The sequence below is a fragment of the Gorilla gorilla genome, chromosome 7 (assembly GCF_029281585.2).
Source record: "Gorilla gorilla gorilla isolate KB3781 chromosome 7, NHGRI_mGorGor1-v2.1_pri, whole genome shotgun sequence".
In the NCBI taxonomy this organism is placed as follows: Eukaryota; Metazoa; Chordata; class Mammalia; order Primates; family Hominidae; genus Gorilla; species Gorilla gorilla.
The window spans coordinates 138,484,081-138,511,589 of NC_073231.2; the positions used below are offsets into that span (position 1 = coordinate 138,484,081).

The 27,509-nt window shown below is 41.6% G+C and overlaps 1 protein-coding gene and 1 long non-coding RNA gene across 5 annotated transcripts in view; one reads left to right on the top strand and one right to left on the bottom strand.

The window, feature by feature from the left end:
- Nucleotides 1–15,637, bottom strand: part of DNAAF11 (dynein axonemal assembly factor 11) — a 104,500-nt gene extending 88,863 nt beyond the window's left edge. Inside the window, exons 1-2 of one of the 4 annotated variants that reach the window (XM_055348254.2) lie at nucleotides 15,499–15,637; nucleotides 2,101–2,268 (exon numbers count right to left, since the gene is read on the bottom strand). In XM_055348254.2, the coding sequence (XP_055204229.1) occupies nucleotides 2,101–2,268; nucleotides 15,499–15,508 (178 nt within the window). In that variant the 5' untranslated portion in view covers nucleotides 15,509–15,637. Of the gene's footprint in view, nucleotides 1–2,100; nucleotides 2,269–14,568; nucleotides 14,591–15,288; nucleotides 15,402–15,498 lie in introns of those variants that run through there. The other 3 variants (XM_055348255.2, XM_055348256.2, XM_055348257.2) reach the window with 3 other exon arrangements.
- Nucleotides 15,638–15,654: 17 nt separating this feature from the next.
- On the top strand, nucleotides 15,655–16,094 carry LOC134759128 (uncharacterized). The gene is made up of 2 exons (XR_010135051.1): nucleotides 15,655–15,820; nucleotides 15,893–16,094. It is a non-coding gene; the product is annotated as an uncharacterized lncRNA (long non-coding RNA).
- The last annotated feature ends 11,415 nt before the right edge of the window (nucleotides 16,095–27,509 follow it).

Consider the following 27,509-nt stretch of genomic DNA (forward strand, 5'->3'; position numbering starts at 1 on the left):
TCAATGGCACAAGAGCAAGTCTGAATCCTAGAGGGGTGGTTTTACTTGCTAAATAAGTGCCTAAATGCCTATGGGTGGAGTAGCACTGAAAAATCCCATTATTAGGATTTAAAAGAGTGTTTAATTTAAGAGTACTTTGGAAGCAAAAATTTAAGCTTTCTCACAGTTCTGAAAAGGACCGAAATACCATGCTCCTAATTAGTAATTGTGATGGACCCAGCTGTGGAGATTAAAATTTTGGGAACTCTTTTAGATCTGTACAATTAGAACCGTTCTTTCATGCCCCCATGCATAAAAGCTGGTGGTTTTCTGTAATAGCCTTTTTAATTGAACAATGTGCCAGAGTTTCTAATTTCTGGTCAAGTTAAAGATGCCAAAAATAATTAACTGAAAAAATACAGAGAATTTTAGTAAATCTTCCAAAAATGATGCAAACCTAGGCTTTTTGCAAGCCTGAGGCTAATTTTCAATTATCCACGAAACTAGAAGCAACCACATCACCAGGGTTTCTCAACCTCAGCAATACTAACATTTTGGGCTGGATGTTCTTTCTTGCGGGGGGTGGGGGGGCATCCTGAGCACTGTAGGATGGTTTGCAGTATTCCTGGCCTCTATACACTAGATGCCAATAGCATCCTCTCCCCAACCTCCCATACACATGCGACAACCAAAAATATCTCCAGACATTGCCAAATGCCCCTGTTGTGAACCACTGCACATCACCACGGGAAGTTAAATATAATCCTGCAAGCTGACCTCTGGGTTCTCGTGCCAGGGCACACAGGGGTTGGCACTCACTCTGCCTCCTCAGCCCTGACTCCATGCCTTTTCCTCCAACTCCACTGGCTTCTCCTTTCTGCTGCTACCTTCATTTGGCTAGCCTGGGGCACAATGAGGTAAATGATCAAATTGGTAACAGCAGCAGCACAGCAGCTATCCTGTAATGAGTACTTACCTTATGGTGAGCAAGCACTAAGCATATCATTTCATGTAATCCCTATGCCAATTTACATATTAGGCATTATTAGCCATTTTACAGATGGCAAAACTAAGAATTGGGCAAGTAACTGACTTGTCAAATTTCACACTGCATAGAGAGGGAGGCGGGAGAGGCAGTGTTCTGACCCAGGTCTACCTGATGCCAGAGCCTGTGCTTTCTCTTTCCAGGTGCTGGGGATTCTCCTTCTGTGTCCATGTGGCAGGACCTCCATTAGAGTAACTCCACAGGCCTCCCTTCCCTCTTCCCTTTAATTCATCATTCTTCTGTGAGAGAAGTCAAGTGTGGTGGGGGAAGGAAGACCAATTTATCTGATAGGTTAATCAGGAGAAGAAACTGAGCATGCCCAGTCCTACCCTCTTTCCTGGTTTCTGGGATCTTCCTGCCAGCAGAGAGCACATGGTCTCAACCTACCTCCTGACATAAAGCAAAGGCCCACCTGGGGAGGAGAAACTTGCAGTTATTCAATTCTGCACGTAACTGGGTGGGCAGGTTAATTCTGAGGGCAATATTAGCAAGCCCACTTGGCTGCAAGTCTACGCCACTTTCTTAGAAGAGCTTTATCAGTTATAATACTGATATTTTTATCTTCATTGACCTGATTCCTGCATTTACCTCTAATTTCCATTCCAAATCGGAAGCCCCTCAATACCCAATACTGAGCCCAATGCCTTGCACATATATGGTCACAATAAATATAGCAAAACTAGCTATTGAATTCTGCAGTAACCTGACAAGGACTCCCTCAATTCTCATATAAATTTGTTTTGCAGTGTGATGTAAAATGATGACAAATGCCTCTTCCCTTTCAAACTTAAAAAAAAAAATCAGGTCTGATGTGTTCTCTGTCTTTTTAGATGATCAGGTCAACTAATGTGTTCCTCACCTTTACCTGCTCTCCCAATTCCTTGCTGGAAATTGTTTTCACTACACACAGAAATGTTCAGGGAAATGCCCCCCACACAACCACTGAGAGATGGCTGTGTCTGTTTTCCCATGGAATTTTTTTTCAGTGATTGTCTTCTAAAAATAACACAGCACTTTCCAAAGTTCTCTCATTCACAATGTTAAAGAAACCATGAGAACTAAGTACTGAAACTTACCAATTTTCCCAATAAGATTATTTTGAAGATAGAGAATTTTTAAATCCCGGCACCATTTATCAATGTGTTCTAGTCTTTCTATTTCTTGCTGATGCAACGAGAGTTCCTCCAGGGAAAAAATGACACAGTCGTTGTGTTCAGCATTCCGTCTAATAAGATCTTCTGTGACTGGAAGAAAATGTGTTACATATTACATTTCTGTCCCCATTGTTCAATATAAGATTTTTGTGTTGTTAACGCATTTGTTTTTTTTTGTTTGTTTGTTTTTGCAGTTAAATGTCAATTTTCCAGGCCCAAGCGATTTTCAAAGTGAGAGAGAAAATGGTACCTCCTCCTGGAGTTTTTATGATGCCATGATGTGAGCTGGAGGGAAGAAGAAGACATGATGATATTGTATTTGCCTTTGAATGTGAAGGGTCTACATACATTTTGCTGTATGGATGGAGATGCAGTTGAGAGTTAATGGCTATAAAAATGTTTACATGGAATCTTACGGTGGTACCATGTTAAAATGGATGAGATCCACTAACTAATCTGAGACAGAGCAACTTGCTACTGAGAGGCACAGTTGGGCTGTCAGAGGGCAGAAATATGAAAGCATCTTCCACCATTCAGAAAATAAAGGTCACAGGTCATTCATTTAACCAATCTTTATTAATTTAACTAAAGCTTAAAAGAAAGAAAAGGAACGCTTTAGATCTTGCTCTGCATTCTTATAAAGCAGCCACCACTTGTTTTGTTTCCAGGAGAAGTATTTTTGAAAGCTGCTCACAGAAGGAGGTGTAATGGGAGCTCCCATCCCTCTGACAAGAGTGATGTGTAGTGCTGGGTTCACCTGCCACAGAAGGTCAGCAGTACGTGGGGAAGACGGCGCCAGGAGACTGGACATAGCACTATCTACGGTCCACAGTCAGAGCCAAGCACAAGATCATGAATCATCTTTGTAAAGATGTACTGAAACCAAAAAGGTAATGACAAGGAGGAACCAGGCATTTCCCACTGCCACTAAAACTGGTATTTGTTGAACCCTCACATCTTCTGTAGGATGTGGAAATATTGTATGTCTACCCCAGGAGATAATAAAGACTCACTGTCACTTACAAGGTGCCAGGTAGTATTCTAAATGCTTTGCATGTATTAATATATGACTATCTGGAGTTATTACTGCCATTTGTCAGATGAGGAAGTAAAGCACAGAGAGTTTAAATAACTTACCTGGGTCTTGGTGATAAGTGCTAGAGCCAGGTTTTAAATTCACGGTTTAGTGCCAGACCACCTGCTCTTAACCACTATGCTCCACTGTCTCAAGCATAAGTAAATAACAGCCTCTAGAAATTCCAGATTTCCTGAAGGTGCAGACTCCTCTAGCTGAGACAGAGTTCTTCACAGCAACTTCTGCTACCACACCTCTATGTCACATCCTTAAAAGTGGAATTTGCCTTTTTATTAAATGTAAAAACATGTACGAACTTATCATTCATGTGGAGTTAGCTAAACTCTCTGCGACTTCTAGTGGTAGGAGATACGGGTGCTTGCAATGACAGTTCTTTATAAGAAGGACCAGAGCAATGTAGAGGTTGAGAGATTAAAATACCATACATGGGGAAAGTCCTTGCTGCTCTAAGCTTTGGCTCAACTAACAGGCAGAGATGGCCACAAACCAGATCCTGGTAAGGGACAGCCCAAAGCGCCCAGGAAGGAGGCTAACAGTACACCACCACCAGCCTGGCTCGCTGGGACCCCTGCTGCCAGCACCATTCAGCTGTCCCTGGAATTCCAATAATGGTTTGTGAACTAGCTTAAATAGGGTGCTATAATCAAGGAAAAGAGAAAAACCAAACCTGTAAGAGAAGAGCATTAAAACTACTCTCTATCCTCCTAACCAAAGTTGGTTCTAACAGCTTAAATCAACTGATAATGAATAAATGGGTACAGCCAGAGGATAGAGCAATGCTCCTGTGTAAAGTAAATGTATGATCTAGATCTGTAATTTACCTATAAGAATTCTCTTAGCAAGGATGCAACATGGGTCAAGGGGTTGAGATTGCACAACCTTGTTATCTGTACATTTAACAAAATGTGGAAATTACTGACCACTAGTAATAAGACCCTCAATGACTAATGGTATATCTGTAACTTAAACTACTCAAATCCATAGAGCAAGGGGGTGGATTGTTGGAGGCCTTGCTACTATTAGAACTGGAGTCCATGGGGCCAGGAGGACGTGCCCATCCAGAGCCCAAGTCTTCCTCTCTAGACTATGGCCCATGGAGGGAACAATGGGATTCTCTGTTCAAGGGGCTCCAAGCCTTACTCTAAACCTTGCAATGGCAGCTTCTCCAGGTTCATTCCTGAAGACAGACCATGACATCAGGTACATATCCCAACGCCTAAGGGATGTCCAAGGGTCAGCTGTTTGTCAGGGAGGTGGATGGCATGGATGTATAGGCTGGAGTGTCCATGCTCATACATGGGTGTTAGGGGCCAGGATAGAGTCAGAGATGGGAAGAAAAGGGAAGAGTGGGCCAGAGGGCAAGATTTCCCCAATCCACCATGCTCTGTCATAGAACTCCAGCATAGGAAATGCAGCCCTCAGGTTGTTAGGAAAGTATACTTGTCAAGGGAAGAAGACGTATTTTATTTAGCAGTTTGGTTTGTAACTTGATACATAGGCCTTTACTTATACTCTTGCCCCAGATTCTAGTTGAAGGCTTAGTTTTGTATCCATATTGAAGATATAATTTGAACTCCAAAGGAGATGTCATCCATGCTTAAGTCGAATGTGTTCAGGGGACTTCTGATAGAATCTTAAGCATCACTTGGTCTCTGGTCTCATACTGCCATGTGGGACTTTCTGACTCTCAGGGCTGCTCAAGGTATCACAGGCGCCTCTAGTCTACACTGTGAAAGGCTTTTCTAAATTGCCCACTCTTAAAGATTTCCAGGGTTGACAAAGTTTCTACTGGTACCAAATATCCTTGTAGTATTCTTTTGCTATACCTCTGAACATTTAAGAAACTCTTTCTTCCTTTGAGACACGGTCTCACTCTGTCACCCAGGCTGGAGTGCAGTGGCACGATTACACTTTGCTGCAGCCCAGGATCAAGGGATCCTCCTACCTCAGGCTTCTGAGTAGCTGGAACTACAGGCATGCGCCACCACACCCAGCTAATTTTTTTTTTTTTTTTTTTTTTTGTAAAGACAGGGTTTCACCATGGTGCCCACATTGGTCTCAGACTCCTGGACTCAAGCGATCCACCCACCTTGGCTTCCCAAAGTACTGGGATTACAGGTGTGAGCCACTGCAACCAACCAAGAAACTCTCTTCATCAAGGTATTATGTGTGTAAAACCAATCACTTCATGCAACTGTCAAATCTTCTCTTTCGAAGGCATGTAAGTATTAGGAAAGAATTATATTGATTCATATCTTCTAACCATGAGAATTAAGATGAGAAAAATCCCTATTAATTTAAAGAGGTGGAGTTTAGGGAACCTCCCTTAGCATGAATAACTAAATTACACACACACACACACAAAGGAAAGAAGGGACACAACAGAGAAGTTTGCCTGGACAGCAATGATTATATACAATTAGGATACATTAAAAGAAAATGCATAATCGCAGAGGAGGATAGAACTGTGAAGATGTGGAATTTCCCAGCAGATCTTTTCTAAACTCTCCTATGACAAGCAAACTTCCATGTGGCTTACCATTTTATACCGCTGAGGAAATTGTTGTTACACAGTGCTGCTTCACCTGTAATGGCAAACATCAGAACAAAAACCAGAGCCCCCCAGAAGAAATGTGTAAAGATATCTTCATGGTGCATGGAGACTATAGTGTTTCATGCTTTTGAACAGGAAAGCATTTTCGGTTTTATATACTGTCTAATTTAGAGCAAACATTCTTTAAGTCCAAGGAGCATTATTCACCTTTAGAAATTTCTACTCCAAATAATATAGCACTGCACTTATGTGAGATTATTCTAGAGATTTTAAAATGCTTTGGGAAGACATACAAGTGCCCAGCAAACTTAAAAAAAAAAGCTCCACATCACTAGTCATCAGAGAAATGCAAATTAAAACTACAATGAGATACCATCTCATACCAGTCAGAATGGCTATTATTATGAAAGTCATAAAATAATAGATGTTGGCAAGGATGCAGAGAAAAGGGAACACTTATACTCTGTTGGTGGGAATGCAAATTAGTTCAACCCCCATGGAAAACAGAATAGAGATTTCTCAAAGAATTAAAAATAGAATGAACAATCAACCTAGCAATCTCACTACTGGGTATCTACCCAAAGGAAAATAAATCATTCAATCAAAAAGACACCTGTACTCGTGTGCTACTGCAGCACTATTCACAATATCAAAGTGATGTATTCAACCCAAGTCCCCATCAACAGCGGATTGGATAGAGAAAATTTGGTACACATATACCATGGAATACTATGCAGCCATAAAAAGAAAAAATCATGTCCTTTGCAGTAACATGGATGCAGCTGGAGGCCATTATCCCAAGTGAATTCATGCACGAACAGAAAATCAAATACTGCATGTTCTCACTTATAAGTGGGAGCTAAACTGTGGGTACACAAGGACATAAAGATGGAAACAATAGACCCTGAGGACTCCAAAATGGGGGAAGGAGGGGAGGCAAGGGTTGAAAAACGACCTACTGGCTACTGTGTTCACTATTTGGGTTAGGGGCTCACTTGAAGCTCAGACCCCAGCATCATCCAATATACCCATGTAACAAACCTGCACATGTACCCTCTGAATATAAAATTAAAAACAATAATATATAGTTTGAAATAGCTAGAAGGACGATATTGAAAGTTTCCAACACAAAGAAATGACAAATGTTTTAGATAATGGATATGCTAATTACCCTGATCTGATTACTATACAGTATATGCATTGAAACATCACTATGTATCCCATAAATATGTACAATTATGTCAAATAAAAACAAAATTAAATTAAAAAGTAAAAAAAAAAGATACAAACTCTGCCCTCAAGGAATTTTCAGTCCAGAATTAAGGAGAGGCAGTGACAACAGTGCATGATGACCTTGAGAGAAGAGCTGGATACCATGAAGCATCTAGGAGAAGCACCCAACCCAGCTGTGGCTTCAGAAGCAGGCAATGTCGACAGAGATACAGAGCACACATGAGAATTAACCAGAAAAAAAGAAGAGAATGGAGCAGAAGAAACAGCACAGTGCAAAGGCCAGGAAGCAAGTGTATCTTCTTTCACTTTGCAGCAACAATATAGTAATGATGTTGTAGACACAACGGCAGACAGTCCTTGCTTTCATGGAGGTTGCCTGGTAGAAGAGGCAGGAAAGAAGCACAGTGTGCATACCACTCGGGTCATGTGGGTGGTCAGGGATATCCACAGCTTCTAATCAAGACTTCGGAGAAGATGGAAAGCTTCCTATCTTCAGCTGAGACACAGAGGATGATTAAGATTATTCAAGAGAACGGGGCAGATAAAAGACAATTCCAAGAAGCAAGCTCAGAAGGAGAGAGGCCATAGAAGATTCTGTAAATTATGCGACATTCATTATGGCTACAGCACAGCATTGAAGGAATTGGGAGATATAAAAAAGCTAGGCAAGTTTGAGTGCATTGTAAAGAGCCCTGGAGAGCTAAGGACTTAGAATGAACTTGTACTATTATTTAGAACTGGAACATAACCTAAGGGATGGGATGTGTAGTGTTGTCATGAAAAGATGATGTCAAATCTTTGCCCCACCATTCTCTACCTGTTTATGATACATAGATTTGGGCAAAACTGTTCATCTATTTTCAGTTTTCTCATCTGTAAACTGGAGATAATGTTAGCATTACTTCTTAAAATTTTTTTGAGGATTAAATAATTAAGTAAAGCCCTTAGCACAGTGCCTGGTATACAGTCATTGGTCAATAAATGTCAGTTCCCTTCCTTCTATAAATAAGTAAAGAAATAAATAATAAAATGCTTTGGAAGCATTAATATGTTATCATAAGACTATTTCAAGAGAAATGATATTATAGTACCTATTATGTGGTATAGAAGAAAAATATGCCAAGGCACAATATAAAACATATTGCTTTCACTTCCTTATTTTAGGAAATTTCAAACAGCAAAATATAAGATACAGATGGTTGAGTGCTAACCAATATCTGTCTGACTGGAGAAATAAGCTCTTGATGAAGGATATTGACAGCTTCAACCACAGATACATACTCCCTTCACTAAAAGATGCTGTGGAGGAATCCAAGGGTTTAATCAAAGCACATCAGCTTACCTAAGTTTCTTTCCAATTCCTTAATATGAATGAGTTCTCCAAAATTTGAGGGTGTATCAGCAAAATGACTTTGCAGGGAGCAGGGACAGAGGGCATGGTGAGGAGGTTTCTGGGATACTGGAGGCTGTCCTGCTGTGTTTGTTTCTAAAGTTCTTCATTACATTGAGCAAAGTTCTCAAAACTCCCAAAGCCAATAATTTAGTGATCATTCCTTCAGGCTTTACATCATGTTTTGTAAACAACTCTTTTTTTCCTACTAGATTAGAATAAAATCAACTAATACGTATTTATTGAAGATTTTGTAGCATTTTCAGACATCTTGAAAGACCTATCAGATATGTATATGAAATTGAGAGTTAATAGAAATAAAGGGGTTACAAACAGGTGAAGGTCACCTCTTGCAGCATCTAAAATATTTTTAAATCATTTTCAATGGAAACTCTTAAAAGCAGGATTGTACACTTGCCTGTCTTTTCTTGCTGACCCAGGCTCATCATAATGAGCAGCAACAGCCGTACTATACCCCAATCTAGTGATATCTTTAGGGACTACTTAGTGGAGTGTGCTACTGAAAAGCACTAAGTGCTATGGGGCACTGAGAGAAGCACATAGAAAGTATGATGAGTGCACAGGAGACAGTGATCGGTGCTACTGAGAAAAGGGAAGTCAGAAGAAGCTTCATGGAGGAGGAGTCTGAGCTGAATCTTTTTTTTTTCTTTGAGACAGAGTCTCGCTCTGTCGCCCAGTGGCGCGATCTCAGCTCACTGCAAGCTCCGCCTCCCGGGTTCATGCCATTCTCCTGCCTCAGACTCCCCAGTAGCTGGGACTACAGGCACCTGCCACCATGCCTGGCTAATTTTTTTTTTTTTTTTGTATTTTTAGTAGAGATGGGGTTTCACCGTGTTAGCCAGGATGGTCTCGATCTCTTGACCTCATGTTCCACCCGCCTCAGCCTCCCAAAGGGCTGGAATTACAGGCTTGAGCCACCGCGCCCGGCCCTGAGCTGAATCTTGAAATGTGAGTAGACGTTTGTTAGATAAACCAGGAAAGGGCACCTTAGGCCATCGTGGATGACATGATGCACTTCTCAGGTCCCTCTTCAAAACTGAAGGATTAATTCGTCTAGCTGCTGGGGGCTCTGTTGACAGACAGTCCTCCACTGCCCACCTTCTTCATGAGCTGTCTCAGCGAAGAGATTGTTCAGCCAAGGTCATGGCCTTTCCTTTCCTGGGAAAGTCCACATTCAATGACTGGTTGATGTAGGGGCTATAAAGGCCCAGTTCTTCACCCCAACTTTGGCAAGTCAGAAGGTTCATTCCAAGTTTAGATCTCCTGGTTGGTTTCCTAAGGCCTTTGTTAGACACATCACAGCCCAACTTCCCCCTCTGCTCAATTTTGATTTCTTTCCTACCCACCCCAACAATGCTCCCTAATAAACCTCCTGCATGCTAATTCCCACCTAGATATCAGCTTCCTGAGGAGCCTAACCTGGAAGAGTTGATACCAGAAGTGGTGCATGAAAGCAGATGCTAGCTAAGATAGGATTTTGGAGTCACACTACATGTTGCCACAGTGGCAAGGACACTGTTATTCCTAGTAGGCAGAACATAGATAGTGCCTGGCCCAAGGCAGTTATGCAATTGTAAAGACTTGCACTGGTGTTGAACAGAGATAGGATACAAGTGGAAGGGAACGTACTAGTAAGTGTAACATGTCAGGTGTTAGAGAAATGTGAGAGAAACTGTAACTTAAAGGACAATTGTATTGTATAAAGGCTGCTGCTAACACAACTGATCAGGAAAGGCTGAGAGAGGAAGTGTGAAACCAGAGGACTGGACTGGGAGCACTATGAAGAGGTTTTCATTTCCTGAAACCAGAGGACAGAGAAAGCTGAGGGCTAGGACCAGTACTTCATCATAAGATTAGCAGTCACATCAGGTTCTGGACATAATAGAGTAATAAAACAGGGTTTACCCTCTAGCCTAAAAATCTATACAAAACATACAAAAGTAATTTTTTAAACTTGGGCATAAGGAAATAAAAAGGAAAATTAGAAAGTATTTTGAACAGAGTTAAAAATTACAAGGAGGCTGAGGCAGGAGAATGGCGTGAACCCGGGAGGCACAGCTTGCAGTAAGCCGAGATCGTGCCACTGCACTCCAGCCTGGGTGACAGAGCAAGACTCCATCTCAAAAAAAAAAAAAAAAAAAAATTACACAGAAAAGCAACATATCAAAATTTGCAGGATACAGCTAAAACATTACTTAGGGGTAAATTTATAGCATTAAATACTTATAGTAGGAATAAAGAAAGGTCTCAAATATTGGCTTCCACTTTAAGGATCTAGAAAAAGAACAAATTAAACCCAAAATAAGCAGAAGAAAGTAAATAATGAAGATTATAACAGAAATCAATGAAATGAAAAGCAGAAAAAAATAGAGAAAAATTAATAAAAATTAAAGCTGGCTCTTTAAGAAAATAAAATTGGTAAACTTTCAGTCAGACTTATCAGCAAAAAAGACAGAAGACACAAACTGCCAATATTAGGAGTGAGAGAGGTGACATCATATGTATTCTACAGATATTATAAGTAACTTTATCCATTCCCAATTTTAAAAAGACAACAACTCGGAAAACCAGAAATAAAAAGGAACTCAACTTGACAAGGAGCATCCACAAAACACCTATAATCAACATTATATCGAGCAGAGAAAGACTCTTCCCGTAAGAATCAGAAAAAAAGGCCAGGAAATTCGTTCTCACCACTTCAACATTATACTGAAGGTTCTAGCAATAGGCAAGGAAAAACAAGGCATCCAGGTGGTAGAGAAGTAGAATTATTTCTATTTGCAGATGATACGACTGTCTACAGAGAATATCAAATGGAATTCACATAAAAAGTTAATTGAATAAGAAAGTCTGAAAAGATTGCAGAATATAAGATCTATATGAAAAAATCAAGTATACTTCTATATACTAAACACTTATAATGGCATCAAAAATATGAAGTACTTAGAGATAAATCAGAAAAATATGTGCAAAGTCTGTCCACTGAAAACTTCAAAAATATTGTAGACATTTTGTAAGATCTAAATAAATGGAGATATATCCCTTGTTTTTGGGTCAGAAGATTCAATATTGTTAAGATACTCATTCTCCCCAAATCGAGCTACATATTTAACACAATTCAGGTCAAAATCCCAGCAGACTTATTTTTGTACAAATTGACAAGATACTACTGAAATTCATATAGAAATGTAAAGGATCTGAATACAACTTTAAAAGATTAAAAAATTTAGAGGAAAAACACTACTGGATTTCAAGACTACTTATTACAAAGCTCCAGTAATCAAGACAGTGTGAAATTGGCACAGAGGAAGACAAATAAATCAATGAATCAGAAAAGAAAGTCGAGAACACACATATACATGCCACTGGTTTATCCAAAGGTTCAATTCAATGGAGAGAGCATAGTCCTCAACAAGTGGGGCTGGTACTACTGGATTTCCATATTAAAAAAAACACACAACAACAATTTAATCTACATCTCACATCATATACAAAAATTGAGTCAAATGAATGATGGAATGGCATAAAACCAAAAATTATAAAATTTCTAGGAAAAAAAGAGAAAAATCTATGTAAACTTAGCAAAGATTTCTTGGATATGACATCAAAAGCAAGATCTATAAAATAATAAATTAAACTTCAAAATTTAAATCTTCTCTTTCAAAATAATTAAGAGAAGGAAAATACAAGCCATAGATGGGGAGAAAATACTTGCAAATCATGTATCTGATGACCTATATCCAGAATATATAGAAGACTCTTAAAACTCAAGGATAAGAAAACAAATCAATGTATAAAATGGGCAAAATATCTGAAGACATTTCACCAAAGAAGATCTATAGATGACAAATGTGTCACAGTAATACAAAATGCATTCAATAGTATAAAATTTAAGAATAAAGACACTAGATCTTCTCTAAATCACAACACACACCAGATTAAATGCACAGAGAGGAACTAATTCATTTTCCTCTTGCCACCATCCCCAGGCTCAATACTGGTCCTCCTGAGCAGACACAAACATCAACAATAGTGGTCTCTTCAACTTTACATGAGAATTTGCACCATGACCTCTCCTTTTCTCACCAAACTGTCTCTTACTCCTAAGAGACAATATAGCAAACATACACAAGAGTGCGGGCTCTGCTTACCGTCCCAGATATACCACTTACTGTGTGGCACTGGGCACGCTGCTTAACCTCTTTGTGCTCCAGATTCCTCATCTGCAAAATGGAGGTGATGATACTAGTGTCTACCTCAAAAGATTTTTGTGAGAATTCCATGAGTACACACACAGAGAAACTTTCAGAACACTGACTAGAAGGCAATAAGCAGCTCAATAAGTGTGAGTGAGCTATTATTATCATCCTTTCTCAGGAGCCCAAATTTCTCCTTTAGTTGTAGGAGGTTGAGAATTGTGGAAAGAGCCGCGAAAGCCGGGAAGCTCGTATCCTAGGTTCGACGTCTCTCCTGACTGACGGGATGTGACACTGGCTGAATCAATGTTCCCCTCCTCATCTCTAAAATGAACAGGTACACTAGATGAACTCTCGAGCACGGTCTCTCTAAAACCTGTACTAATGACATCCCTGCGTCTTTTTTTGGAAAATACAGGAAAGGCAGCGGAAAAAAGGGCACACAGGAGCAGTCAGGAGATGTTAGCAAGAGGCAGAAGGCCATTTATTGGGAAGCACGGGGGAGAGAGAACATGTAAAAAGGGTTTGTGGCACAGCAAAAGAGGACCACTTTCTCCACCCACATCTTTCAAATCTGTCCACTCGCCTCAGTCCTGTGGGCGGCAGTGCGGTATAATGCAGGACCCAGAGGAAATCTTCGTGGGTTCTGTTCCCAGCCCTGATAGTTACTGTGTGATTTACTCTCTGTGCCTCACCAAAGAAATGGAGATGTCAGTAATCCTTCCCTGCCTTAAAAGGCTGCTGGGAAGATCAAACAAGAGAATGCAGGTAAAGCATGTTAACCAAGCCTGGCACATCAGAGCTACTCATTGGAGGAGTGCTTGTCATCTGTCCTGCTGCCACGACCTCAGTTCAGCCTACTATCTCCCACTCGAACTCCTACAGGGCCAAGCCATGCCCGTGAACAAAACCTTTTGGTTTCTCTGTGGCTCTTTTGATAAATTTCTAAATCCTAGGTACAAAACCTGTCTGAGCGGATCCCTGCCTACCTGTCAGGCCTTCCTTATCTCTTTGCTCTCCACTCTTTCCTTCTGTCTCACACCAGTTCCTGTCAGTGACAATTAGCCACCAAGAAGCCCTGCTCTTTCTCACCTCTGGGCAATTCACTGAGCTTTCCTGTTTCCTTTCCAGACAGCACTGCTTCCTCAGAGAAGCCTCCACCCACCTTGGGGTTAGGTCCCCTGCCCACACCCTCAGGGCACAGGCACCCCTCTCTCTCCTGGCTGTAACCACTATACTTCTGTTTGTCTTCTCCCTCCCTAGGAGGGTAGGCGCACATCTGCCTCCTTCCTCACTGTATCCTGCATTCAATACCTGATTCAAGGTAGACACTCCGATGCAAGTCTGACAAGTTAATGATTTAACAAACCAAAGTGGGCACGACTCAGAGAAAGAGGGCAAAGGAAAATTCACGACATAAAAAAGAGAAGAAGAAGGAGAAAGAGAAGGAGGAGCAGGAGCAGAAGGAGCAGGAGGAGGAGGAGCAGGAGGAGGAGGAGCAGGAGGAGGAGGAGAAGGAGGAGGAAGAGAAGGAGGAGGAGGAGGAGGAGGAGAAGAAGAAGGAGAAGGAGAAGAAGAAAAAAACCAACTAGGGTGAGACCAGAGGATGGGGAAACAGCCCTGAGAAGAGAGGAAGAAATATCAGTAGCTGATTTAGGAAAGGAGTTTCAACATTTACAAATCACTCCCCCCCGACCCCCACCTCTCCCACTTGCAGGCTGTCAGGTCTTCCAGGGCAGAAAGCCCATCATCTGGAGCAGTCTCTTGATTTAAAAAAAGTTAATTATGACATTTTTACAATGATAAGTGATCAATTAGGTAGAGCTGTACAAAACTGCCATATGGGGAGCTCAAAAACGTTGTCGATATCAAAATGGTTCATACAATATAAATAACTTACCCGCATCACCTTGCAGTTTGTTAGTATATTTTTAAAGAAACACGTTTACTACCGGGCGCAGTGGCTCACGCCTGTAATCCCAGCACTTTGGGAGGCCGAGGCGGGCGGATCACCTGAGGTCAGGAGTTCGAGACCAGCCTGGCCAACATGGCAAAACCCCGTCTCTACTAAGAATACAAAAATTAGCCTGGCGTGGTGGTGCACGCTGTAATCCCAGCTACTCAGGAGGCTGAGGCAGGAGAACTGCTTGAACCCGGGAGGCGGAGGCTGCAGTGGGCCGAGATCGCGCCGCTGCACTCCAGCCTGGGCGACAGAGCAAAACTCTTGTCTCAAACAAACAAACAAACAAACAAAAACACGTTTATAACACTGTGTCTAAAACAGTAGTATGATTGCCATTATTTTGGAGATGAAGAAGCTGAGGCCCAAGGGGTGAAGTCACTCGCTCAAAGTCACAGGAAGAGGGAGGACTTCAACCCTGGCTCCGGAGTCGGAACCCTCCACCATTAGGCTACACTGCCTTCCGGAATGAGTCCGAAGATTGCGGCTTGGAGACAGTGACTGGCCCACGTTCACAGCCAGTAAGGAGCCACTTGGCCGGAACCTGGTGTGTCTGGCGCCAAAACCCCTGCACCTTCCCCGACCCCTTTCCTGGAGTCCAGTGCCTTTCTGCCTCTTCCTCCCCTTCCCACGGCCCCGCCCATTTTACAGATTAGGAACCTGAGCTGGAAAAGGCCAGGCTGTCCGGCCAGTCTGCAGAGGACCTGGTGCAGCCGGGGCTGCGGGGCGGAGGGCCGGGTGGGGTTGGGGTCCGCCCAGGCGCTGGGGAACCGACAGCGCAGGGCGGGAGCCGGCGGCGAGGATCCCACGAGACCCGGGACTACTTCCACAAGGGGAACGATCGAGGACGGAAGGTGGAGGGGGGCTTACTCCAGCCCATGGCGCCTCTCCAGTTCGCTGACCCCGCAAGCCGGACCCGGACCTCGAATGACGCTTTTCACCCTTCACCCCTGCTCCTCAGCGCGTCCCCGTCGGAATTCAGGAGCCATGGCAACGGGGACTCTACGGCGGCCGCGCGGGACCAAAACAAGCCGCGTTTCCTGAGCTCCGCGGAGCAAGCAGAGGAGACCGCAGTGGAGCGGCTCAGCAGACAGGGGTTCCCCAACCCAAACCCAGTCTTCGTCCTCGTCGCACTTCCGACTTGCCACAGACTGCTTTCCTCTCCCCGAATCAATGGTTTAGACTGAACAAAGTATGAGGACGCTTCTCTTTTCTGTGCCTTCCAGACCGCCTTTGACTTTTTCCTTTTTGTGTTTGATTACAGCTTCCAGAGCCAACAGATCTGGATTTGGCCCCCAACTCTACCAGCGGCGTGACCTTACACTTCCTTCTCCTCAGTTTGCACATCTGTAAGATGAGAAATAACCTAAGAGGATCACTGTGAAGCTTTAATTAGATAATTTGAGTGAATGAAAGACACTATGAAAACAACAGGCTCACTATAAAGGTTCGTTGTCGTTGTCATATTCCAGCTTCTTAAAGTCACTTCCCAACACTCATTTTCGGCTAACAAGCTTTCCAAAAACGCCACTCATTACCCCCTCCATCAATTTCCCTATTCTCCACTCTCTTAATTGTAAAATGTAGGAAGTATATCTCCTACAGCCCCACACTCCCCTCACGTTTCCCCAGACCCTTCTCCAAAAGTGTGCAACGCGCCTTCTCCCATTCTAAACTAGGAAGCACATCAGCAAGCTCATTCATCCTCAGATCTTAGTGTTAGCACTTTAATGCGTTAGCTTCCCAAGGATTTTTAAAAGGTACTATTATTATGAAAGTAATTATTATTCTTTACTCCATTTGCAGAAAAAGGAGGGGGGCAATATGTAAAAGATAAAACCTTCTCCCATCCCAGTCGTTGTAAACAGTATGGAGTGCGTGCTTCTTATCTTGATGTGTGTATTATGTTTGCATTTTAAAAGAAGATTCCTAGAGCAATGCTGAGTGCAAAGAAATTAATTTTTCTAGCAAATAGCTGTTAAGCATTTACAGCTGGCAATTATTAGAGTTTGCCAGGTAGAGACAAGGTCATGAACTTGGACAGAGAGGCAGGAAAGTCTAACAGAGTGAGGTGATGGGGGGAAGCAGAAACATCAGTTTGGCAATAAAGAGAGCTAGATAGAAGGGATCTTCGAACAGTAAGAATGAGAGATTAGATCGGGGGTAATGGGGGCCTTAAATGCCAGGCCAAAGGAACTGAACTGGAAGAGTGGGATTTCAGGCACTATTTCCCTGAATATTTGGATTTCCAAGGGGAGAAATATTTGGATTTCCAAGGAGGCCTCCCAAAAGGCACTCAAACTATAAACTTACCTGACATCCACTATTATTTTTCTGAAAGCAGGTTAGTGTGAGGTGAACAGTATTAGCTCTGGCATTGGAAACATAGATTAAATACACAGATTTATTACTGTGTGGCATCAGACAGATGACTTCACCTTTGAAAGCTGAAACTTCTCTATTTCCACATGATGATGACAATATGGGTAAACATCTGTGGTCGTGCCACTGACACGCTGACACTGACACGTGACACTGAGCGCTGATGTCTGATTACTCACAAAGGAGATGAAATGCTATTAGCAGCAGGCAAGTTTAGCAAATTCGCCTGTGCTTGAATTGTGCGTTTTAACAACAAGGGGTTCATCAAGGCTAAAAAGGATCTAGCTTCTAGAAGGAAGCTGCTACTGGGCAGAAAGATTAGTTTCTAAGCTGACAAAAGCATGAGGTCAGGCCTACTATAAAGGATCTCAGCTTGCAGTGAACTAGGATTGCGCCATTGCTCTCTAGCCTAGGTGACACAAAGAAACGATGTCTCTTAATAAAAATTAAAAAAAAAATAGTAAAGGATCTCAGCCTCTGGATCAGGAGACAAAGGGAGCCACTCCAGAACCGTAGAAAGTTCTCAAGAGCAATTGCAACCCAGGTATTTGACATGTTGGCTCTAAGCTTCTATCCTCACTCTCAGACCTACTCACTGTTGACTTAAAAAAAGAAACTGAGGTAAAATTAATATATATATAGTCCCAGCTACTTGGGAGGCTGAGGTGGGAGTACTGCTTGAGCCCAGGAGTTTGAGGCTGCAGTGAGCCATGATCACTGCATTCCATCCTGGGCGACATAGTGAGACTCTGTGTCTAAAAAAATTGGGGTGCTGGTGCGTTGGGTGCCTGATGAGAGCCTGGTCTCCACTTCCAAGATGGTGCCTCATTGCTGCATTCTTCTGAGGAAAGGAGCCCTCTGTCCTCACATGACAGAAGGGATAGAAAAGGTGAAAAGGGGTGAACTCCATCTGGCAATCCCTTTTATAAGGGCATCTAATCCTATTCATGAGGGTGGAGCCCCTATGACTCAATCACCTCCTTAAGGCCATGCCTCTTAATACTGCTACATTGGGGATTAAATTTCAACATGAATTTTGGAGGGGACAAAAACATTCAAACCACAGCAGCCCCTTTGACAACTAGAGAGTTCAAGAGTAAGATTGAGAGTTTAAGAGTGATGAGAAAGAAAATAAACTTTCTATCTGAGGAATGGGAGCACCCTTTAAATTATCAGGCCCAGAGAGGCACTGAAATGTGACAGCAGTCAAGTTCCAGTCCCCCATCCCCTTAAGCTAAGTAATCGTTTCAAAGCTGCCTGCCGTATGGACCCTAGACTGCGTGTTGCCACCAATGGCTATAAATAAACCTAACAATGCTGTACACTGGACATCATAACTCATTCCCTATAGTTTAACAATGTACAACCAATAACTAATCAATGTTATTTCTGTAAACCAGTGAGAATTCCTAACAAGCAACTTTCGTAGTCACCCGTTTCCTGATTAGTCCTTTTTTCTTTAAAACTGGAACCTCAACTTTGTTCTTGTTTCCCAGGTTTTAGTCCTCAACCTTGGGACTATGTGTGTGCACCATCATGCCTGGCTAATTTTTTTTTAGATTTTTTTATAGAGATAAGGTCTCACTGTGTTGCCCAGGCTGGTCTTGAACTCCTGGCCTCAAGAGATCCTCCCGCCTGGGCATCTTAAAGTGCTGAGATTACAGGTGTGAGCTACCGCAACTGGTGCCTAGTGCCCTTATATTGAACTTCCAATATTGGACTTTTATCAAGAATAAAAATAAATTTTTATAAGAATAAATTTATAATTTATTAATATTTATAAGAATTTATAAGAATAAAAATAAGTTTTTATTCTTGATAAATGACTTAGTCTTAGATATTTCATTATAGAAGTACCAACAGACTAGGACATGTGCCTTGGATTTTTCCTGTGAAATTTTATATCTGTGGGACTCAAGTATTCTGTTCGTTCATTCATAAGTGAATAAACAATTGGGCTGTCATTCTACTGGAGAAAAATCTCTAAGATACTTCTAAGCACTGTGCGCTCAACACTGCCCATGTACTTTGAAATTACTAACTCAATTCTCACAATAACCCTCAAGTAGGTCATACTGTCATGAATATATTACAGATTAGGAAACTGAAGCCCAGTGATACTATTTTACTAAAGCATAGTGAATCAGAATTTTGTGCCTAAACCTTAATTCTATACTGCATCATTTTTTTAGACTGAGAGCTACTCGAGGGCAGAGAGGGAATTTTGTTTTTGTTGTTTGTTTCCATCCCTGAATCCTAGCTCTCAGCAAAATTCCTGACACTTATTGGGTGCTCAGTAAATATTTGTTGAATGATTGAATGGAGGAGTCAGTGAGCCAATTTCTTCAAGAGCTTGGCTGTCTTGGGTGTAAGACCTACATCTTGTCACTTCAGTAGGATCACCAACCACAGAGGTGTCCCTGTTGTAAAGGAATCTAGCAGGCTTACCAGGAAGTGTACCTCATTCTCTGGTTATTGGACTGTTCTTTTTCTTGGGACCTTTTCACCAAAATCTAGGATAAGATCTGGTTCCAGGGGCAAGGTCTTGACAGATTGTCCTGACACTCTGGTGGAGCAGTGTTTGGCTCTGTGTTCCCACCCAATTCTCATCTTGTAATACCCATAATTCCCACGTGTTGTGGGAGGGACCTGGTGGGAGGTAATTAAACCAGGGGGTGGGTCTTTCCCTTGCTGTTCTCGTCATAGTAAATGGATCTCACAAGACCAGATGGTTTTAAAAGTGGGATTTTCTCTGCACAAGCTTTTCTCTTTGCCTGCTGACATCCACGTAAGACATGACTTGCTCTTCCTTGCCTTCTGCCATGATTGTGAGGCCTCCCCAGCCACGTGGAGCTGTAAGTCCAGTTAAACCTTTCTTTTGAACATTGCCCAGTCTCAGGTATGTCTTTATCAGCAGTGTGAAAACAGACTAATACAAGCAGAGAAAAGCTTTGGATGATAAAGCAGGGAAATCAGCAATATCTTCTTTGCAGTTTGTCATGGGCCAGGCTGGCTGGTTATGATGTGTCCTTCCTCAACCCAACATCACAGTCACTGTGTTTCTTAGAAACAGAGGACCCAGGGGGTATGAAGGACATGTGTACAATGTGCTGTGATTGTCACAGTCCACTGACAGGGAGGACAACTGGGAAATCACGATGTGACAGCTCTAAGTAAAGTCAAGTTCATTTCACTCAAAGTGAATGAAAGAGTTTAAAGAGTTGTGGTGTGTGTCTGTTTATGCAAATCATTGTTCCAAATAGACTTATTTCTTTGGCTGCTGGAACTATAACAAGATGAGCTATGCTTCCTGAAAAAACAGGTGTGACATTTTGTGTATACAAGTAGAAAAAATAAATCTTAAAGAGAGTGTGTGTGTTTTGTTTTTATTCCAGTAACAGCAAAATAGTCCTCCTACTTCTTTTATGCTGGATAAATTCTAGGGACATTTGCCTAGAAAGCAATTTAGTTCTTTTTATTTTCATTTTAACTTACATAATTTTGTATTTTTTTATGATATGTAACCAATATTGTGACTAGAATTCCACCATACTTTGCATTTATTTTTCTTCAGAAAAGTTTCTACATTGCAACTTTATGAAAGGTAAACCAAGCTGCCAAGTTTACCAGCACCACTACAAGTCTCAGTTCCTTCCTTTCATTGTCCTGTCCCCTTATCCCTTTTTCCTTACCCCTTTCCACCTCCTCTCTTCCCTTCCTTCCTTTCTTTTTTACCCTCCCTTCTTTCCTTCTCTCCTTGGTTCATTTCTTCCCTCCTTCCTTCTTTATTTCCATCAGCATGTATTATTGAGTGCCTTCCATATACCAGGCACCTTGAGGACTAATTGACACATTACATGTAAAACCCTTAGAAGAGTATTTGACATGTAGAAAGTACTCAGTATGAGCTATTAGGTTGGTGCAAAAGTAATTGCAGTTTTTGCCATTTAAAAGTAATGGCAAAAACCGCAATTACTTTTGCACCCAATAACTATTCCTTTTTTTTTTTTTTTTTTTTTGAGACAGAATTTCACTCTTGTTGCCCAGGCTGGAGTATAATGGTGCAATCTCGGCTCACTGGAACCTCCACTTTCTGGGTTCAAGTGATTCTCCTGCCTCAGCCTCCCAAGTAGCTGGGATTACAAGCATGCACGACCACGCCTGGCTAATTTTGTATTTTTAGTATATATGGGGTTTCTCCATGTTGGTTAGGCTGGTCTTGAACTCCTGACCTCAGGTTAGCCACCTGCCTTGGTCTCCCAAAGTGCTGGGATTACAGGCGTGAGCCACCACACCCAGCCAACCATTCCTTTTTTTTTTTTTTTGGCAAACAAAGCAATCCATAGATGGTTACCCTAAAAAGTGGGTACAATTACTGTCTCCATCTTACAGATAAAGAAATTCAGTCTGCTTTCTACCAACCTAGTGAAAAAGATCTGAAAAAATCAAACTTAACTGTATCGCTTGTGACAGAGAATACTGGAGGAGGGCAGCATTACTTAAGTTGATCTACTGCATCCAACATAAGGGGTAACTTCTTTTTCCATCTGGAAGAGAAGTGGAATATAAAGCAAGCACTGGAAAATTCCAGTGCTTTCTTTATCCATATCTATAGGTATAAATTTATATTGTTGGATATGAATTCTCCAAACATCAGACATTCTAGTAATCAAGTGGAAGTAGAAAAGCATGTCTCAAAATCAAAGATGAAATTAATTTTAAATGATTGTCTTAATTTATTTGTGCAAACTTCTGCCCATCTCCATTAGTTTAAGAAAGGCAAGAGTTGATGTTTTAGTTAGTACTTTACTGATTTCAATATATTCAGAAGGGAGTAACTAGGATATCCTACTCCACCATTGAGGGCTCAAGTATAGGAGTCTCAAGCAAATTGCTTACCCTCATTGTTTTTCAGTTTCCTCATCTATAAAATGCGTAACACTAAAGTGTTCAGTTGATTGAATTTTACCAAGATTTAAAGGGATGGTGTGTAAAATGTTTGCCCATAGTAAGTGCTTGATACATCTCAGTTTGAGATGTGAAGGTTTTAAAACATGACGACAAATTATTATACATTCTTTTCAATTGAAAGATGGTGCCTGTTCCCCTTCCCTTGAATCTGGATGTGCTTCTGACCACTTTGACCAATAGAGTACAAGGGAAGAAACACTAAGTCATCTGCCAAACTAGTTCATAAAAATCCTCGCAGCTTCCACTTTGATTAACTCTGGTTCTTGGACCCCTGAGCCTCCATGTTAAAGTCTAACCACCCTGAGGCCGCCGTGCTGGAGAAGCCAATGTAGATGCCCCCTCCAGCCCAGCCCCAGCCTTTCAACCCTTCCTGCCAAGGCACCAGACACATCAGTGATGCTGTCTTGGACTCTGAACCATTTCATCCATCAGCTGAATATCCCTGAATGACTGACCACTGTCAATGCCACAAGGAACAGAAAAATCATCCAGCTGATCCCTGCTAGTATTTCTGACCCACAGAATCATGAGATATAATCAAATATCTGTTTTAAATATGGGACTAATTTTAATACACTGACTGACTTGGGAAGTGAACAAGCACCTTTCACTACTATGTTTAATAGGATGGGTCAGTAGTGTGGACACATTACTCTTCCAGTAGAAGGTGACACTTTATTTAGGTAACAAACTAGTGTCTTAGTTATTTTGTGTTGCTATAAAGTAATACATGAGGCTGTGTAATTTATAAAGAAAGAATACTTATTTGGTTCATGATTCTGATGGCTGAAAAGTTCAGGGTTGGGCATCTGCATCTGGTGAGGGCTTCAGGCCGCTTCCACTCATGGCAGAAGATGACGGGGAGCTAGCATGTGCAGTGACCACAAGGCAAGAGAGGAAGCAAGAGAGACAAGGCTTTTTTTAACAACCAGCTCTCTCTGGTATTAACAGAGTAAGAACTCACTCACCCCCAAGGGAAGGCACTCATCTATTTATGAGGGATCTGCTCCCATAACTCAAACACCACCCATTAGGCCCCACCTCCAACAATGGGAATCAAATTTTAAAAATGAGGTTTGGAGGGGAAAAAATCAAATCCACATAATAGCAGATGGATTCCATGGTATTTGAGCTTTGATTTAGCAGCCTAAGTCTTCTATTCAAATCCTAATATATAGGACAAATAAAAAAGGATCTTTTCCGGTTGAAGCAGGGGTCAATGACCATGAGGACCAACCTGAGGAGAACTGAGACAATCTAATCAGTGACTTGTCTGTGTAGACCTGGGAAAAGAGAAGTATTGGATTTTGTTTGATGTTGAAGGGGGAACACATGAACCCAGCTCATGAGATACTCCACAAATTAGGGTTGGAAAATCATTGAGCTAGAGACTCCCCTTGGTCCCCTCTGAGCCCATTGAGGCACGTCCTCAATGTGACCAGAACGACCCAGCCAGCACAGCCTCCCACCAGGTCAGCTGCTCTTGTATGGGCACCTGGAATAACATGCCCTCCCTCTTCCTTTTTGGTCTCCTGGCCTGTTTTCTTATTTGCCCCTCAGTTTAGCCTTCTCCTTTGCCTCCCAGCTCCATCCTGCCAGTGCCCCTGGTGGTCAAGGCAGCTGTTGTTTCTGGCCCCTACACAGCCTCAGTGGGAGGAGACCAAGCCTTCAAGTTCTTCTGCATAGAGTATCTCTAACACAAAATGAAATCTTGCTGCTATTGATAGTTTCTCATGTGTTACTTTTGAAGTAGAAATTTGCCATGTTTGGTACCCAGCATCTTTTCTCCTGGATCTCTTTGGAGGGCAAGTCCAGGTGCCAGTTTTCTGCTGGAGAAGCTCAAGTGACCCCTCCTATTTTCCTCCCACCCCTGGAAGAATGGCCAGTGTGAGAATACATGACCTTACTTTGCTCATATGGTGAGGTCATGTAGGTCTTCTCTTTAGGGAACACCTGTAGACAGAAAGATTAGTGGAGTCATCCCCATGGCATCCTGGCCAGACTGTTTTACCTGGTTGATATGCCTCTTGATTCTACCTTCTTGGCACTCCATGGCACCCCCTGTTTTTGCCTATTGCAAGCTTTGGTGCAGCTACAGCAAATTTTTAAGACCAACTACAAAGTTTTAGAGGGCACTTCCTCCATACAACACTTCCCTCACTTCTGACACCAACTGCAGTTTCAGGGGTTTTGAAAAGCCACCCTCAGTTTCATCAGTTCACTAGATGAACTCGCAGAACTTCCTGGAAGTTGTTACAGAAACAGCTACAGTTTATTAAAGAAAAAGGATGTAGATTAAATCAGCCAAATGAAGAGATACATGGGATAGAGTCCACATTACTCTCCTAGCACCAATGTTTGATCACATGTATGGAGCACTGCCAACCAAGAGAGCTCACCTGAGTTTCATTGTCCAGATTTTTACTGGGGTTTCATCACATAGGCATAATTGATTGACTGATTGATAGTCCATGTAGTTAATCTCAATCTCTTGGTTGATTGATATCATGTGATCCAAAGCCCTCACCCCCCCACACTAAGTTACATGATTGGTCTTTCTGGCATGGAAAATCCCCAACCTAAGACTACATGAGTCTGCTTAGCACCTGCCCTAGATCACATTGTTGGACTAACCACTGTGACCCAATGTCCCCAGATAAATAAAGACACTAGAGATTGCCTCCTAGAAACTGATGACAAAGGCCAGTCTTTCTCTTTGGTCAAGGACAAATTCTTTGCTACAAACCTACTCAGATTTCCATAATTCATATGAGCTCCCCAGTATTCTTCTAATCCTTTTGATTCTGTTGCCAGGGTCATTTTCATTGCTAACAACAAAGAATGCTAAGTGATAAAACATTGATGTCCTATGATGCTAAAAAGTAGCACCCCCATTGTGAGAAGAGAAGAACCAAAGGGTGAAGGAAATGGAGAGTTCAATCCTTTCCCTCTTACCATGTGGTGTCTCATCCATTACACACATTTCCACACAATGAAGACCCTATTAATCCGAGAAGGGTGGTGTTCAGAGTTTTTACTTAGTTCGTTTATTTGCTTCAAGTCCGAGGTTTTTGTCATTTTCTGGTACTTCCTAGCAGACAAGTGGTAGCAGGTGCTAAAGGCCTAAAGAAATTATAACAGAAAAAAACTAAGAAACATATCCACTAATTTAATTTTCTCTGAGAAGTGAGTGAACAATAGCTTTATTCAGTTTTAGTGTTAGAACACCTGGGTCCAGCTCATAGAAAACGTGGTATCCACAAGATTATTATTTCAGAACCATTAAGTTCAACCAATTATGAATAGGGATGTGAGTACATGAAATCCACAAAAATTAAAACCATATCTCTGAACACATTAATCCTTTTTAATATAATCAACCAAGATAAACTTGAAATGAGGCCCCTGGGGAAATTGCCAGTAACTGCCAATTTTGCTAATGATAATGAGTTTATTTTAATTGCTAATATATTCCTAATTACTCTAGTTTTAAAATGTTTACTTCACTGTCAGTCGTCTTCTTTGATTTGAGTTTTTTGTGAAAATACTTTGTCATATCAGTCAACCCTTCTCACGTTGGCTGGCATCTGCTAAAAATGATCTCACCTTTTTCTGTCACACAGCTCTGTTAGGCACCATTTGTCCAAAAGCAGAGAGAGGTCTTAGCCAGAATCTTCTACAGTTCACACTTGCCCCTTCCAGCTTAGAGAGAATCATATTTTCAAGGCTTTCATTGCCTTAATGAAGAAGACTGATAATATTTATTCTGAGCTCTACTTTTAATCTAATTTTCCACCTGCGCTGTATCTCACCTACTTGAATATGTGTGTGTGTGTCCAAATAATTGTGTTTCAAGAACATGGTGTAGTTAGTGTAAAGATTTCTAATTTGGGTGGGCATAAGGGTCCCATTAATCCAATGACCCATTTTTTTCCCCAGCAAATAGTATTGAGCCCCTGGGGGCTGGGAATAAAGTGGTAGCCAAGATTGAAAAGATTTTGATCATCCCGAAATTTCTATACTCATTCAGAGTGAACATACAATGAATGAGTCAACAAATAAATACCACAAGAAAAGACTGAAGATGATGATATGGGCTATGAAAGAAAAGTGGAGTGATGATAGAACAAGGTGAAGAGCTTATTTGGGTAGTCAAAGAAGGTCATCAAATGTCATCTCTGAACGGATGACAATTGGAGTGAGACCTGAGAAGGAGAAGGAAACAGTTATGTGAAGAACAAAGGAAGACTTTTCCCAGAGAGAGAAAAATGCAAAAAAATTATTAGACTTGGAGAGCCTGGTTTGCTCAAAGAACAGAAAAAGGAGCCCAACATGGTGAGGCAGGGGAGCAGGGAGGAATGGAAGGGTTGGGCAGGAAGCAAATAATCATCTTTGTAAGGAGACAAGGTGTCATTCCAAATGGGATGGGACATCTTTACATGGTTTAGAGATGATTTGTTCTCATTCACATCTTTAAAATATTGTTTTACTACACAATGCAGTATTTCCACAATACTGGATTGTGGAGTGCAGTATTCCAACAATACTGCATTGTGGAAACTGGATTATGCTATGGTGGTGGGTATGAGTGGAAAGGCTGGGAGGAGTGAGAGCAAGAAAGAGGCTTCTGCAGCAGACACCCAGGTAGATCATGAGTCAGCCAGACTAGGAGGATAGCAGTAGTGATAGAGGGAAGTGGGGACGTTTAGGACAGTTTTGAGAGAAGAGACCCTGGAACTTACTTTGAGAAAAGAGGAGGAATCAATGAAGCCTCCTACTCTCTTGCTGACTGTGTTTCCTGAAATGAAGATTGAAGGGGAAGAATGGAGAAGGAATGGATTTGAAGGTGTGTAAATAAAGATTTGGAACATGTTTTTTGATGCCTGCCTCTGTCCTCCCACTGGCTCCTGTATCGCTACTATTATATGTAGCACTGATCACATTTGGCTTATTAACTATCCCATCACTAGTCTGTCTCTGCTGAACTGTGAACTTCATGATGACAGAAAACTTTGCTTTTTCCATTTTCACTTCCCCAGCACCATGCACAGTGCCTCACCCATAGAAGACACTCAATGAACCAGGAAACATTTGCTGAATGAATAATTAAATAAAAGAATACATGAAGGAGTCTACTCCCAGTTGTAGTCCAACTGTTGCAAAGCAGATATCAAGAAGGGAAAGCTAATAAAAATTACAAAGGATAATATACTGACAATATATTTAGATTTTGGCTATATATATTTACAGTTATTTCCATTTAGTGCCTGCTTACATGAGTGATCAAATATCAGAATGGAAATGATTCATTCAACATATAATTTCCAAACAGCCACTTTGTGCCAGGCACTCTTCTAAGCACTTGGGGGCATCAATGTATAACACAGAAAAAGATCTCTGCCCTTTGAAAGCTTACATTCTAGCAGAATAATGAAGTCATAATTATCCTGCTCTCCAGAGAGTCTTTTTTCTTATACCTTGATGATGCCAGGTGACTCTGCCTTCCCAGAGCAAGGGTTGCCTCATCT